This window comes from Cheilinus undulatus, linkage group 9 (genome assembly GCF_018320785.1).
Source record: "Cheilinus undulatus linkage group 9, ASM1832078v1, whole genome shotgun sequence".
Lineage (NCBI taxonomy): Eukaryota > Metazoa > Chordata > Actinopteri > Labriformes > Labridae > Cheilinus > Cheilinus undulatus.
Window position 1 is genome coordinate 20148857 of NC_054873.1, and position 16891 is coordinate 20165747.

The window sequence follows — 16891 nt, forward strand, 5'->3', positions numbered from 1 at the left end:
GACTTGGATAATTACTATGTTAAATGTTATTTGACTCCGGAATATGGTTTTGCTCCTCTCCCGACCTGCTGCAGCATTGGTTTGCCTTACCAACTGGCTCCACTAATAATTCACAACTATAGCGCTGTCTAGTTACTCAGGAGCTGAGCATGCTCGCTACATCAAATGCTTCATCACCCTTAATGGCCCTTAATGAATGAGACACAGAATGTTCGTCCAATCACTTTGAGATTTTTGTAAAAGTTAAGCCCTTCCCAAACACAGACTATGGGCTCTTACTCAGATGGATGTGAGACATCTCCCATGCAATGGGTGTGTGAAGCAGTCTATCTGGTGACTCAGGCTAAAAATACGCATGCAATTAGCATACTAGAATACTAGAAAAGCACTCGGAGAGCGCAGACCTCTGCCATTAGCCCTATCTCCCAATAGTGAAGAATTCTTTAAGAAATTCTAGGATCCGGGCACACCAGTAGTCGAGCGGTTAAGGCACATGCCATATACGCAGGCGACCCGGGTTTGAATCCAGCCCATGGCACTATTTCCTGCGTGTCTCTCCCTGCTCTCTCCGCTGTTTCCAACTCTATCCACTATCCTATCAAAATAAAGGCCAAAAAATAAATCTTTAAAAACAAAATAAAGAAAAGAAAAGGGATCCGTCCCCATGTGCCCCCCACCATAGCATTTGCCAATTACTCCCTCCCCGTGGGGTGGAAACACAGCGAGGAAAAGCATTGGCTCTTCTTCGGGTGGACTGTCATGGTAGAAGCGTTGCCTGCCGATGCCAACAGATGCACTGACAGTCTCACCCATGGTCTCACTGGATGACTGGAAGTCAAGGCAGAGGAAGAAAATTCCTCTATTCTTCCCAGCATTGTGAGTATTCTCGCTACAATTAGCTGTCTTACTCTCTATTACGCTCCGACTCATCTCCTCGACCGGGCGTGCGTATTTCAAACTCTATAAACTCCAAAACTTTGAATAGAAACGCACCTAAAAAATGCTGCTGGGAATGAAATTACTCATGTCTGCCATCTCCTGGTGTGAAGTGGTAACAGCGCAGACCTCCACCATTAGCCCTATCTCCCAATAGTACAGAATCCTTAAAAAAATTCCTGAATCCAGATGGCGATCCGGATCACTTCCAAAATCTAATCAGTTCTTCCTTATCCCATTTCTGACATTTCCTGAAAATTTCATCAAAATCCATCCACAACTTTTTGAGTTATGTTGCTAACAAACAAACAAACTAACTAACTAACAAACTAACAAACCCACCCAATCGCATAACCTCCTTTGTGGAGGTAATTAATGCACTTATTATGGACCTTAATCAGTTGTGATGAATGCAATAATACTGACAGCCCTAATCCTTACCAAATATACCATTGAGTAATGACTGAAAAAAAGAGTGAAGTTAAAGTCTCTCTAAACTCTCTACACTAATACCATGGCGCTTCCTTTCGCTTGTTTGTGTTTATGATGCCAACTAAATCATATTCCATACTTTTTTATTTTTCACACAAGTCCCTCTAAAGTCAGTAGTTGGGGTAAGAGATCGCTTCTCTTACTCAGAGACGCTGCATGTTGTGACACAATGGCACAATTTCTTCTCAAGAGTGCAATTCAAGGAAAATCAACAACTTTCCAAACTGAAGAAAAGACTTTTGGTTTAAAATGACAAGATAAGAATTGAAAATTTGTATTTTAATGGATATCTATCCTGCAGTTTGTCATATCCAGTCAGATAACTAAGAGATGGTGCAGGTTGTTTTGGTGTGAGAGCCTGATGCTGAAGTGCGAAATCTACTGGCTATCTGCTCTGAAAGTCACTTTTCTTTGAAAAGTTCAGGGAAGTGAGGATAATGTACATGATTTAAAAATTCTTACAAATGCATTTCTATGTAAGTAAAGTCCTCTTGTCACTCTCTCTAACCCAGTGCAGCATGGGAAAGAGAGCTGACTCCTCGTGGCACTGGTGAGTCACTCAGCCAAACACTTTAGTGGTAAGCAAGATGCCTGAATAGTTTCAGAGTGATGAAGCTAGGCGGAGGCTGTCTGCAACATGCATGTTTGTTTTCATGGATTACTGCTCCTTTGGCTGGTGTCTCTCACAATGAAATGTCAATAGTGATCCTCTGGGTGCTGCAGCAGCCCTCCCCTGCTCTCTGGTTCTCAGACCTGCCCCGGCTGAGACGCTAATGGAACAGCACAGCTCGCCCAGCTGGAGTTCATGACCTCATATCACTGTGGCCCACCTGTCAGACCCTCTTACAGTCTCCTCTACGCAGGCAGATGTTCTGACATCACCAACCCCTGCTCAGGCCTCATATGCTAAAGCACTGTGCAATATTTTTATTCTAGCCCTGGGCTGCAATGTTAAGAAGTAAGACAGGTCAACTCCAGGTTCCTGTTTGGCATCTGCATCAGGGAGAGAAAATGAAATTATTCCGCTGAGCACAGCATATATCCGGTAAAGCACAGGGTGCAGCTGGGTGCACACATGAGGGGAGAGGAAGATGGTGGGTTAGTGGGTGGAAATGTTTTATACAGACCTGTACTGCTAAGATTCAGGCTGGAATCTGCACAAATGAGAACAATTTGTCTTGAGGTAATAGTTTGATTTTTTTGGGTTATAATCTTTCAAGCTTTCTTACTAAAAGACTTCAGCTCTCTTATGCAGCATGAAGCAACCCTATCCAACCAATAAGCTTAGATTATCATAAAATAACAACAGACGCACTAGCACCATGTTCACACTGATGTGTCATTTGTTTCGTATGTCAGAAAAAAAGGGTTATAACTATAATTGAGCATTAAATTTGGGATTTTATGACTGTAGCTGTAATCAGGCAGTGGGACATTTTTGCAGTTTTTAGAATATGAAGAATATAGTCCCTTTATTCTTATTTGTGCACTCCTAAAACAGTCAAAATTCCTTGTTAAAAAAGGGCTTTATGGGTTACTACATCAGACAGGCAACTCTCACAAGATGAACCTTGAGTGGCATTATGTGATTTGATTGGCTCAGATATGCAGTAGTGCAGAACTTTGGACAGGTTTGGGCCAAAAATTGAGGTTGTAGTAAGGCATAGATGTGGCAAGTAAGCCCACCTGAACACACCATCTGGTGGGAAGGAGGATTGACACAACCCCAGCCATGCTCTGGATGTCTGCATTTTACCAGAGGCATGGGAATATAATCTGTTGAAAAACAAAGTCCACACCCTAATGGAGAGTAAGGGGTGGATTTGGCAAGCAAGTGAAAAAATGTCCCAAAGGCCCGATAAATGGTGTTGGTCTCCAGGTATGTTACCAGGGGTAGACAGGCCCAGACAAAAGAGACGGCGTTGAGTTTGACAAGCTACACACATAAACATGTGTCGAGCTTGAATCTGGCCACACCTACACGCCTAAAACGTATGCACATGACTGTAAGTGAGCATCCATAAAACATGGACCAATGCAGGACTAGTCTCCACCATCTAACTTATTTAAAAATCTCGAAACACTGAAAAATAGAATAAAACATGGACACTCTCTCCCTTTTACCCTCAAATAACGCAATCAGTACAACTCATTTTTGTTTTTGTTGTGAATTATTGCAGGGTGGCCCATTACTTAAACTGCTGTCAATGGAAATGGAGAAATACCCTCTCCAGATATGCAGCTCCTGTAGACTTCCTACAGTCCAAATGCCCGTACTTTTTGGCCAGGACCATCTGTGCACAATAAACAAGTCGACCTGTTGGCTATCAATAACCCTCTGTTATTTTCTCTTGGAAATGATAATATTTGTCACTTACAGTAGAAGTCTGTGTATATGCCGCACATTTCATATTAGATTTTTCATTGGAAAAGTTGGCTGCATCCTGTATATCTATGCAACAAGTGTAGTATAAAATGCTGAGGCTTGCACCATCATGACTAGGGATGCACTAACTCATCCGATACCTATGACTCCATGCTACTCCAAATTAAAGTCAGAGCATAAATTTCTTGCTGTTGAGCAATGTCTCTGCTCTTCTTTGCTCTGTTCCTGTTTTCCTACTGAGGACATGGCTACACTGACAGACAGATTTACTTTATGATTTGTCTCTGATGCAGCGCCAGTAAATTAATTTCGTTTGGGTCTCTTGCACAAACAAATTACACTCGATTCCTTTACCTATCCTGTGTTCACTAAATCAGTTACGATACTGAGACAGCATTAATTAACCCATTTTAACACCCCTTTTCTCTCTTAAAAGTGTGGGTTCAGACACTGTTTAAGCCCAGCAATTATCAAAAAGTATCAGTTTAGCACCAGTATTAGAAAAAAAAGAAGTAATACTCAACCTTTATGATAGTGGGGGCATGGCCTGAGCTGAGACTTGTTAAAACCAACTATTTGTCCAAATAATCCTCAAGTGAGTGGTGTCAATATGATTGTTTAAGTGCTCCCTGTTGTGTCAGGGCCCCCCTGATCCAGGATGGTAAATATCAAACATGCCATGCGATAATTATGATTCCAGATCAGGCTGCCTCCAATGGAAAACCCCACAACAGCGAATGAGAGCAAGCAGACCAGATAGCATCTCCAGTTGGATGTTGTGTACTTTTACTTCGCCTTGTTTTTGTTTTGTTTATATACACACAGGGCAAGCTGATGATGTTGATTGTCCTCCATGTTTTTTTTTCTTCTGAAGTCACATTTGAACACAAGTTTCTGTGAGGTCTCATACACATGGAATCTCCTCTGAAATTGTTACTTCAAATGTCTGATGTGTGTTCTCACGGTCTAGCTGAGTTGTCTAACGTGCGTTCAGCGGATCCTATCGTTAAAAATCAGCTGAAAGTGTCTGTTTCTGTGGTCTTCCGAGTTTTTAAAATCAGTTGAAATCTGAAAATTGTCAAATGTGCTGCCAGCCATATATTGGGGTTTTGAATGCACTTTTTTTTTATTCATTCGACCAAGTTCACACACAGTGTTAAGAAACAAGCTTTAGAAAAGCCTGTAGACTTCTTTTGTGACCTTCAGCCAGAGTTATCAGCATCATTTATCCCTGTTTTTAGTCTTTGTGCCAAGCCAACCTAACCTGACAGCCTTGGTAGCATTATATTTTAGAAATGCAGGGAACAACAGTCACATTAACTCTGCAACAAAAACAGATCATCACACTGCTATTCCTTTCAGTTTCTCAACCTTGCTCTGACTTTTATCACCCCCAGAATCTGCACTAACCAACATCTTTCTCTTGTCTGGTGCTCCAAGCTCATCTCTCGTTCCTCTCTCACGCTAACTACACAGAATCCTTTGCCACAAACATCCCTGAGTATTCCCGCATGCTGAGCTGTCTTTTCTGCACCAGTTCTGCACAACACAGCCGTCACACACGGCTTTCTTTTTGGAGCCAAGATTCCACTGCACTGGCTCCAGCTTTTCTGGCATTCACAGGAATGTGTTTTTGACTTGTTCTCTTTTCAGCATTCATCGGTGTATGCACAAACGCTCCCGATCTCACCGGGCTGAACCTGCAATTTGCCAGAGCGAGGCTGTGACAAGCTACAGACCTCTTCAGTTAGCCGAGGTCACATGTTTACTAGGGTCAGCAATTTAATCACTGCTGAAAACAGAGAGGAAACATCAAAGTGTAATTTAACTGGTTGTAAAGCAACAGGGCACCCTCTCAGTTTTTATGGAAAGGGACGAGGAGGGTCAAGTGAAGCCAAATAAAAGAAACACTATAAATTAGTAACCTGGGGAAGGGTTAATGACCAAACACTAAATAGAGAAGGGAATGCTTTTAAACAGAGTGCTCCGAAATGTTCCCTACACAGTCTATTAGAACCACTCTCCACTAATCACACCTTATATGGACCAAAAACAGCCAGATATTTCACTGGCTTTGCTGACTTTTAATTGTACATTCATTGCTGGTCTGCAGACATGCTTTAGGCTATATTCCTCCCTCGGCTCAGCCTAAGTCCTGATGTTGACTGTTGTTTCCTCAGTGAAAGGGAGGCTCCCAGATGTTCCTGAGGAAAGATGTATGCCAGCGACTCACGCAGGAATTCAGATTCCCTGGGAAATAGGACTGCATGATATTGTTAAAAAAAAAAACACAAAAAACTTTTTTTTCTGTGATATATATTGTGATTTATAAAAAAGCTAAAGGATAAGACCAGATCAAAATAAAATAAAAATATATGCAACGTGTGCACTCTCTTTGCATATCTGCTGCAGTGTTTTATAAGACACCTGTTTGCAGCATGCTCATTTTTGCATGTCTCCTTCCAACACATGAAATGCACACATACTAAGTGATAAATATTTACTTCTTTAAGGGTTTCTGAATTATGCACATACTGTTGTAGCTATCAAAGGTTTGAGAACCTGTGGTTATTCTCAGAGTTTCATGAGTTAACCATGAATAATCTCCTTTTTCATTTCATTTTGGATTTTTTTACTGTCTTAAACCTGTCTGGATATAGACCTGCTGTTATTTTGAAGGAAAATAAGGAACTAATGGTAGATTAAAGATTATGACATTAGCTTAGCCACGGAAAAAGAAACTTGTTAGAAATTAAATAATATGAACTGTAAAAAGTGAATTGTTTGATAAGACAAGGTGCTGATTTTATTTATGAATTATAAAATGACTAATTATAGACCATAATGAACTAATGCTGACAGCCTCTGTGAAACATAACGTTGCAGTTTATTGTGCAGCCCCACTGGGAAGCCAAAAATTCAGTCTGAATCTGTCTGCTCAGCTTCAGCTCCTGATAAACTGACATGATCATGACCCTGCTACTGTCAGAGTACCTTAGGGTGTGGCTGACAGTCTCTTATATCAGACGGAGCACAAAAGATACTTTGGATTATGTGAGTTTTTGGGGATAATGTAGAAAGTGAAGGCAAAGTCTTCACTACCCCGAAGGTGGCAAAAAGCATTTTGGAAATATATAAATAATTACATTTAATAATACTTTAAATTTTGATTTAACTCTAGAGCTGGGGTTCACAAATTATTCAGCCCGTTCCCCAAAATAAAAGTGCCAGAGACCAGGGACCCCCACAGTACCTGAAGGTGGTTGAGGCATAGCTGAACACAGCCATGCACATTGAAGAACAGTCATGTGCAGACTTATATTTTAATTTTCTTTGAACACTTTGATTTTGGCATAATTCTTACCAAATGACCATGTCTTTATTTCTCTTATTGTATGATACATTTTTAGAAAAATTGGTAAAACATACAATTTAAAAACTATTGTTTGTTTTTTTAGAAGGCATCTGGTGCCCCACATTGAGAATCACTGCTCTAGAGGAGGTTAAAGGGGCTTTAGATAAAGCTATACTGAACTTAAGCATTTGGAATAGAAGGTATATCAAATGAAGCATTAAAATCTACATATATTTTAGAGTTTATTTCCTATGTAATTTTTAAAAAAGGCATTTGCGGTTTTGTGGCAAATTAGTCAAAAATGAGTATATTAACAAGACAAAGTATGCAGGAATGAATCATCACTTAAAATAATCTCAAATAATATAAGAACCTGCGTTATGTACATAAAATGTACATGTGGTACAAAGAGGTGACTGACTAACAAGACGCTCAAACTTTTTCAAAAAAGCTTGAACGCAGTATTTCTCAACTTCTTTTCCTTGGAGCTCTTACTTGTATCTGAGAGAAGCTAAGCACTCTGCAAGACCTGTAGAAAAGTGATAGACTACTGTCAGAAATCAACATTCATTTTAAATGTGTCCTTGATTAAACAGGCATACATGTTTTCTGTATACACTATTTAATAAGTTTTTTATGATTTTTCTTACTATCTGCAAATCTAAATTTGGCAACCTCAGAGCAGATCAAATTTCACACACCCACCTGAGATCTTTAGCGCCACTCCCCCAGGGGGAGTGGTGCCCAGGGGGTTCAAGACCCCAGATTGGAACCAATGCTTTAAAGGCCATTTAAATTGCATCAAATTGAAATGAACGAGGAAAAAAGTAATAAACTATTGTAATTACGAAAAATCAAACAATTCATGTATTTATATGTAGTACTCAAAAAAATCTGTTCAGGTGGTTTTTGAAATCTCCTTGTTTGAATATTTAAAACTAATGAAAGCTGTAATGAAAGATTTAGGTACATCTACTGTGAAGCTTAAATGCACTTCATCTCTGCGTACTAGTTTCTGTCACCAGCATTTCAGGCTGCAATTCTGTGTGCATTCTCTTTTTTGCTAGATTTTTGGGGCTTTTTGCCTTTATTAAAAGAAAGACAGGGAACATGAGGAGAGAGTGGGGGTAAGACATGCAACAAACACGCGCCAAGATGGGAAATGGGTCCCATGACCAGTGTGTTGAAGACTATAGCCTCTGTATACGGGCGCCTGCTCTACCCACTGTGTCAAACGGGCGCTCTTGTGCGCTCTTGTGTGCACTCTTAAGGCAATAAGATGCTCCCTGTTTCTCAGCCACACTGTTATACTGTGTTGTTGATCTATGTATGATCCAATAACTTTTACTAATGCTAGATTTAGCTTAAAGTCTATTGATAAGAATGTAGGAAGAAAACAAGACTAAACACCAGGCTCATAACAAGGTACACAGATCAAAATGTGTGCTGGCTGGTGGAAGTTTCTGGTTCTGGGGCAGACCTGCTGCAGATCTCAGGTATACATGGAGGGGGGTTACCATCCTGCAAAGGCTGGGGCATGCTGCACCAAAGGAGGTTTGAAATATCTGTATGTTTTGTATCCAACGTTTGCAAAGTCTACGAAGTTACATTTTTATTGTGTCTTTTCATGCAATTACAGGCGGATCCTTGCAGCTTTGCCCGGGTCAGGTTTGAATCAGGGAATTATTCGTTACATATTCTGTTTTGTTCTGGTTCACAGACACAGAACCAGCACCATCACAGGTGTCACTCTGGCCTTTCCCTACACTAACATGGACCCAATGTGTTAGTTATCAGCACATGCATATCCTGTGACATCACTTCCCACAGCCTTTTCACATGTATTGGAGAACTTTATTTTGACAGGAGGCTTTTAAATCCATGCCAGAATTTCTTTTCTTTTTTTCTGGAGTCTTGTTCTGGTTTTCAGACAGTCTAGAAAAATATTTTACATATCACGGGACACTTTGATTTCCTACTGATGGGAGGAGGGATTGTTTGAGAGAACAAAGATTGTCAAAGCTTAAATTTGCTTTAAATGGTTATTTTGTGGAAAAAGGGGAAAGAGGCTGCTTCAGAAACAAGGGTGATAGCAGGTAAACAGCACTGCTGATGTCTCATAGGTTAGAATAAACCTGGAGGTCTTCTCTCTGTGTCAGTTGAAACCTTATAGAAACCCTAGAAAGTGTGTCATATTTTCACCAAACTTTGTGGCAGTTATTAATCTGTATTAAGGATAAAATTAGCTTAAATTTGGAGTCAAAACTTTGACAAAAAATCTTATAAGCCAGACAGTGTAAACATTCAGTTACACACGTGCAGCTTTCCCAGAAACCCTCTCTTCCCACCCGAGCCCCTCAAATCATTACCCAATCTGGATGTCCATTTCTGACTCATTGCTTATTTGCACAAGGTGTTGTAGAGACGGGGTTATGTAAACCAGTCGCACTCTGTCATCTCAGGGACTGTGTGCAGCTTTGAGAGATGTGATGTTTGGGGAGTATGAATAATAACTATAGGAGCTGGTAATGCACATCTGCCTCAGATTAATGCCGACCTCTCCTGCAGCGCTGACCTGCATTCCTCAGCTCTCCATCAGCTCGGGGGGCTTGATTTCATTCATCGCTGTGTGAGCAGGTAGACGGCTCCATCCCTGCATTCGCTGTGGGACAGTCTCAACGATTAACATCAAAAACACCATACTCAAACACTACTGTGCACAAAAATGAGTTTGGGACTACAAAGACAAGACCATGATTTTACACGGTCTTAAAATATTGACGGAAAATTGTATTTTCATGCCAAAAAGCACGGTGCTACAATATGATATGATACAATGCAGCAGAATATAAAATTTGACTTAATTTAATATGATACAAAGTACTGCAGTATGTTTCTCAGTAGAGTACATGATGGACAGTGCATTTTATCATCAGCATCATTATCAGCAGTAACTTGCTTGAAAAGTTAATCATTGGTATTGGCAGTATTATGGCTGATATCTCACTGTACAAATTGGTATATTGTGTTTTTTAATCCTCATTCCTTAAACTTAGAGTGTGTTTTAAAATGAAAACTTTAATGGGTTTTTTACACTTAAGAAGACTGTGTCTTTCCTCTTATTTCACAGCATTATGCTGTTAAACCATTGGTTGAATTAGGAGAATTGATTTTAATTGTAAAGCTGAATAAAACAGACATATTTTTAAGTAGTGGTCCACAAAGCTATCTGTCTATCAGCATGTTGTTACAGAGCTGCTCTCAGAAACTTAGATGGAGCTTTGTTTGACTCTTTCTTTAAAAAAAAAAAGTGCATATAATGTGCATGTAATCAACGCAGTGGTTCTGTTTCTTATTACTAAGTGTCTATATTTAAATAAGAATATGTCTGTTATTTATTGTTGAATCAAATTTTTTATTTTGTTTTTTCCCCCTTTTTATGTCTCTTTCTAAAACAAATAGACTGTCACAGTTAGAGGAACAACTCATCGGTGTCCCTGCAAAGACTCGTGTTCTGAATTTTCTAATTGCGTGCTTTATTGTCCCTTTCACCACACTTAGGTTAAATCACTGCAGCGTCTCCCTGCAGCCACAGTGATTTCAAACAAGTCCACCACTGCTCCTTATCGTCTAATTTCACTTTAACACTCACAGACAGCTCAGCGGACATGTTAAAGTCATTGGCACCTTGTGTTATTACATCTTTACTTTTTGTCTTTCCTCCTTTTCAATCTATATCAAGCTTCTTTTTTCATGGTTAAGATTATGTCATGTTCTTATTTTCTATCAAAATAAAGACTTTCGAATATTTCAGAATAAAAGGAGCTCCATATCCAAACAGAAGTTAATTGCTCTTAATTTAAGAAAGATCTTAATCATGATAAACAGTAGTAACTCTGGGATTAATTATAATTGTTTGGCAGCCCAGATAAAAACAATTTAAACATTTTAAACAGTATAGAAATACATCAATCAAACAACAAAATGCATTGTAATAAGAGATGCATGATATTGGATTTTTACTGATATCTGATATGTTGTTATTTATTTAAAAATTTAACTAATTTTAATTTAAATCTAGTTTAGGCCTTAAACTCTGGTCCCTGAAACACATTTTAAAGTTTGAGGATGAAAAAAACGTAAAAAATTTCAGCCCTAAAAACACACTTGGACCCTGTTAAGCCTGATCCCTCAAAAAAATAGCCAGAAAATTCCCATTTTTGGGTACCAAGATGTTTATTTCACTAACCTTCTACCGAAATCCATATAAGAGCAACTGCTATAAAATTTCACTTTATCTCTTTTTTGAAGTTTTTATGCATTAGGCATTAGGCATTTGATAATCCACTGGAGGACATTTTTTATCATTCATCAAAAAGGTTTTTAAGTAAATTACTGATCATGTTGTTTGGACAGAGGTCTCACAAAACTGTGTATCAAATATGATACACACACATTGGCTTTAAAGGGTTAAAGTGTAAGGAATGGTGATTTTAAAAAGAAAAAGACTTCGGCTGATGTACGTCTGTTGGATAAACCTTAAACTCTCCTACCTAATTTGTTGGCATGGCCAGTAGATACAGCTGACAGAGCCAGATTTTTAGAGCCAAAATACTGGTTGTAGATATCAGTAGAAATTTGAAAAGTAGCAATCTGCCAATATCGATAATTTGCCTTTAAAATGTTAATATGCTGAAACTGATATCATACTAATTGTATTGATTTCCTATATGTGGCTAATGTGCAGGCATTCTAGAGAAAATGAATAATTACAAGAAAATCACAGAGAATCACTTCATAGCCTTTACTTTTTTTATCATTATCTACATAACAGGATAAAGATCTTGACAATATTTATAATTAGAATAAATCAATGCAGCCTATATATGTGTGTGTATATATATATATATATATATATATGCAGCTTATTCTTTTTTGTTGTTCTAATTGTGTATTTCAGTGCATCCTCACTCTACTTTATAGATGCAACATGGACACAATAACACTGTGATGTAAACAGTCTGAAGTTGCCTCACAGAAAAAAAAAACCTCCCTCTGGGTTCGAACTGACTTTTTATGTCATCACGATGGAGATAAAGCTTCAGCATTGAGCAATATATCTCCTATTGAGGACCACACATTAGAGCACAAGCCTGTTGACGCCTGAGGCTTTGGCAGAAGCCCAAAGTATCCTCCCCGGAGCCACGATGCCTTCATCTGGCTGCAACATTTTCAATAAGAGCACAGCGCAGCTCTCCTCAGGGGAGGCATGTTGCATTTAATGACGCTGTTTTAAACGGTCCTGTCAATGCACGTGCCAAATCGATTCAAACTTCAGCGCGGGGGGTGCTGCAGTCTGTTTGGGCAAACTTTCAAACTGGAGGAAAAAAAAGTCACAGTTGTGTTTAAAATAAAGAACGAGTCCAGATTTTCTCAGGAAAACAGATTTCTTTTCACTCTGTGGATGTTTTTTGGCAGAGGGCTGTGGAGGCTACTGCAGAAAGGAATCACTTATTCTGCAGGCCGACTGCTAATTGGCTCCAACGAGAAGAATAGGTCAGTTACATTTATTATTACGCAGAAATAATAACGCTCACGTGTGTTGAAATCTAAAGGTTTTCTTCCAGTGCGAATAATCAGTGGATTAAAATTAGAGCGGATTAACGTCCGAATTGTACAGATGTTTTCTTCTATCACATCTGCATTACGATCATCAGGGCGCTGATCAGCCTACAGTTCTGTATATAACTCACAAAAGTAAGATGATCCACATTATCTGATTTATCTCTTGAATGTAAATATTAAATATTTATTATATTTATTTGACATAAAAGCTCACAGATTCGTGTCTCGCCCTTTCTTGTGGCCTTGGTGTGACACGCGGCTGAAATGGAGGCTTTCTTTTTATTCTCGACCTCCACCTCTCATAAAAACGACAATAAAGTGGCTGGTGTTCCTGAAAAGATGCATTTGTGGAGCAACGAATTGTCAGAAGACTCTGCAAAACTTTGAAGCCTGTGATTTAATGAAGTTGAATTTGTCAGGACGCCAAGAGAGTCCGTAAATACTGACACTGGTGTCTGACTAAGAGGATGAATTAGTCAAATGGTGACTAAACAGAATAAAGCACGTTTTATTTTTAATTCCTTGGTATTAATTTGATAATAACATGCACTTAAAATAAAGAATGCAACAAACAAATTGGAGTACATGCTCTTTTTCACAGTCCAATTTTTACTTTCTTCATTCCCTCATATTGCGCATGGATTTTACGCTTGTGCGTGCGCGCTCCGGTGACGTTTGTGCATTTATGATTATAAATACTGAGCTAAAGCTGACTAGGTTTAATCAAAGACAGACTGCGAGTGTAGGCCGAATAGATCAGCGACTGATGTTGTGGCTTTATTGAGAAAAAAAAAATCTTAATTTTTGTCAGTAAATGGGGGAAAACTGCAGCTTAAAGTCTGTCAACGTCATAACGTCAAGACGTGCATATGACTAAAAAAGAAATACTTTGATTCTTTTTCATAATACATTTTCATGCACATCCACAACTGCATCTGCAGCTCGTTTGGCAGGGTTTTAACGCAAGAAATGACACTTTTAGGTGTTATTTGATTCAAAATCACTGATGGTTGCATACTAAGAATGATAAATCTAATTCAGCCTTGGTTATTACAAGCATGTCCGAGCCGTCTGTACAATAATTCTGCAGGTTTAAGTCATCAAAAACAGAAACTGACTGTGCGTCCTAATTATGAACATTTCCCACTGTTGTCATAGTTACACCCTCTGATTGATATGAAACAACACTCTGTCTTTAAATATGAATTAATCTTCGAGGTTGAGCTCAAAATGATGTGTTTTCTGGAGGGTTTAGCCCCTCTCTTCTTCAGATTTTGCAGCCTTTAACGCACCAGGATGTTATTCCACCCATTATTGCAAACAAATGTTCCCTGTTGTCATGCATTTCCGTTCATCTCTGTCTCTCTGTGCGCACTCACCATAGCAGGGCAGCAGCGTCCCGTTGAGTCCGCTGTCCGGGTGCAGCTTGCTCCCCTCACCCGGCGGAGTTTTGCAGCTCGATCTCTGCATGAAGAGCTGGTAGGACTTGTTGAACGCGCCCTCCTCTGCGCCATCCAAAGACTGGCACTCGGGCTGAAAGGGACTCCGGGGCTTCTCTCCGTACTGCTGCCCTTTCCCCGGGATGAACGTGGGGCTGTATTTGGCTTCAGTGTTTGGGAAAGTCCTGAACGGGTTCGCCTGGTGCTCCCTAGCCTGCGCAGTAGAAGTGCTATAATATGAATCCATCGATGTCATATCGCAGTATGAGACGCACGCTGCGTTCATACCTAAAAAAGTGATATTAAAAAAAAATCCACACGCTTCTTGTTTCCCTCCCCTTCCCTTCTCTAAAGACAGCAGATATTCTCACGCGCTGACAAACTCACACTGACGCTCTCGTGCACACACACTCTCACACTCTGCGCAGCATCTGGGACTGCTTAAAAAATGAATCAGATGTTTTCCAGAGACTGCAGACTGAACAAATGCTAAAAGCCCCCTGAAGGTTTGTCGGGGTAAAGAGAAATGCCTCGCTCAAGCTGATGCCGCCCCAGTAGCCTGCAGAGTATCTGACACACACATAAACACACACACACACACACACCGTCTAAAGCAGGCCCACACCACGCTGCAGCCTGAGCTGTTATGCAGCAGTAGAAATTGGGAGGTCAAAAAGCTTTTTTTCAGTAAACACGCGGGAGACACAACACATGACATCAATGTAACTAACGAGGATGAATGAGACTGTAGTTCCGTCCATGTCTGAACAAATTAACGGACTGCTTTTGATATTAAACTTTAAAGACTTTAATGTCCTATCAGCGTGTTTATTAATGAGCTGTTTGTTTCCTTTTTGGCTGTTTCCATGGCGTTTAAAGAATGATAATAACCCTTATTTATAAAAGCATTCTTAAATGAACAGCTCGAGCTCAGAAATCACAGCTCTTTAAAGTCAACCAACGTTAAGCTCAAGTATAATACCAATGTTTTCTTTATGTATAGAAAAATAAGCCTCTTTTTTCTCTAGGATCTTAAGTGTGAAGCTCTCACTGTGGAAACATCCACTTACAATGATGGATAATATGTCCAAAAAATTATATCAGTCTTTACTTTTAAACGCTACACTCTGTGCATCACTTGGCCACGTGCGCAAAATGACGCATGCGCCAGAACTGGGCCTTATCGTTTGCTATAAATCTGAATTCACTAAAACCTAATTGAGGCAATTAAACAGAAGCACTGGATGAAAGACTCCTTGCTGATTTATTAGTTTCACTTTTTGCACACAAACCAATTAAATCCGTTTTAATAATATCTTAATTTGTATATTTGAAATCATTTAGGAAATATTATTAGTCATTGTTGCTGTTATAACTATTTATACACCAAGAATCATGATGATTATTTTCAAAATTATTAATGCTCTTATATCTATGAATTTTATTCATCTATGCTCCAATACAGTAAAACATCTTTGAAAATGTAAACCCCTTTAACTAAAACAGGATTACCTTCTCTTGGTGCACAATGTGAACAACTAAACCGTTTAGAAAGTAATGTTGGACTTCAAGGATATGTCATAATATGCTCAAACATCCAGGGAATGAAGTAAACAACTTTAAGAGAAACATAAATACATAATTGTGAAAAGAGACTAAAAAGTGAAAATTGAGGGGAAAAAAATAGTTAAAGTGACAAAAAAAACACGTGTTTAAATAAGAAATACTGGGCAAAAAAATAGGTCAAGATAGACAAAGAAAAATGTTATGGTGAAAAGCGGCTAAAAAGTAGCAAAAATGGGTAAAAGGTGTTAAAGAGACAAAAAAAAGGCATTATTGGCAGCTAAAGTAGCCTAGTCAAAATAGGTTAAAAAGTAGCTAAAATAGTTTCAAAGTGGCCTTAAACAGATGACAAGTGACAAAAAAATAGTTAAAAGAGGGAAAAATGTAACAAATGTAAAGAAAAAAAGGCAAAAAATGGACAGAAACTGATTAAAAAGTGGCACAAACTGGAACATCAGAACCCAATAAAAGCTTCCCACACTTTAGCTCCAAGATAAAAATGACGATGATGATGATGATGATTATAATAATTATTATCATTATTTTATTTTATGTTGTCATTAATATTATCATTATAGTTATTGTTTTACTTTATTTTCTAGAAAAAAATATTTTTTTATATTTTAGTTTAATCAGTTGAATAAATTTCACTGTAGTTTTATTAGTTATACTGTTGTTATTATTCTGCTGTTAGTATTGTCGTTTTAGGTTATTATTGTGTTAAATCTAGGCTATTGTGTTTTGTTGTAGTTGTCTCAATTTTAATATCATAAGTCCGCTGATATTATAATTACTATAATGATTGTAGTATAATCAAAGCTCATTATTTCAGTCTTAATATGCTATATCGTTTGTTTTCGTTATTATAAGCATCGTAAGTTGCAGTTTCCAGGTCTCATTTAAAAGAAATATTAGAAATGAGCCTATTTCCTCCCATTTTTGATTTGTCAGGCCGAAAATACTCCACAGTAAAATTCCAAATTTAAGAAATATGAGCGCAGAATTTTCCTCCGTTCGTCTTTTTTGAGCTAGCTAGCTCAGCTTCCTGCTTTAGCCTCTAAATGACGCATTAATAAATACACGACGTATTGTCAC

General features: G+C 38.7%; 1 protein-coding gene across 1 annotated transcript in view; it reads right to left on the minus strand.

Moving 5' to 3' along the window:
* LOC121514611 (homeobox protein aristaless-like 4) overlaps positions 1–14558 on the minus strand; it is a 36282-nt gene extending 21724 nt beyond the window's left edge. The window contains exon 1 of the mRNA XM_041794798.1: positions 14174–14558. Coding sequence (XP_041650732.1) covers positions 14174–14519 — 346 coding nt within the window. The 5' untranslated portion in view covers positions 14520–14558. The remainder of the gene's footprint in view (positions 1–14173) is intronic.
* Between the last annotated feature and the right edge of the window lie 2333 nt (positions 14559–16891).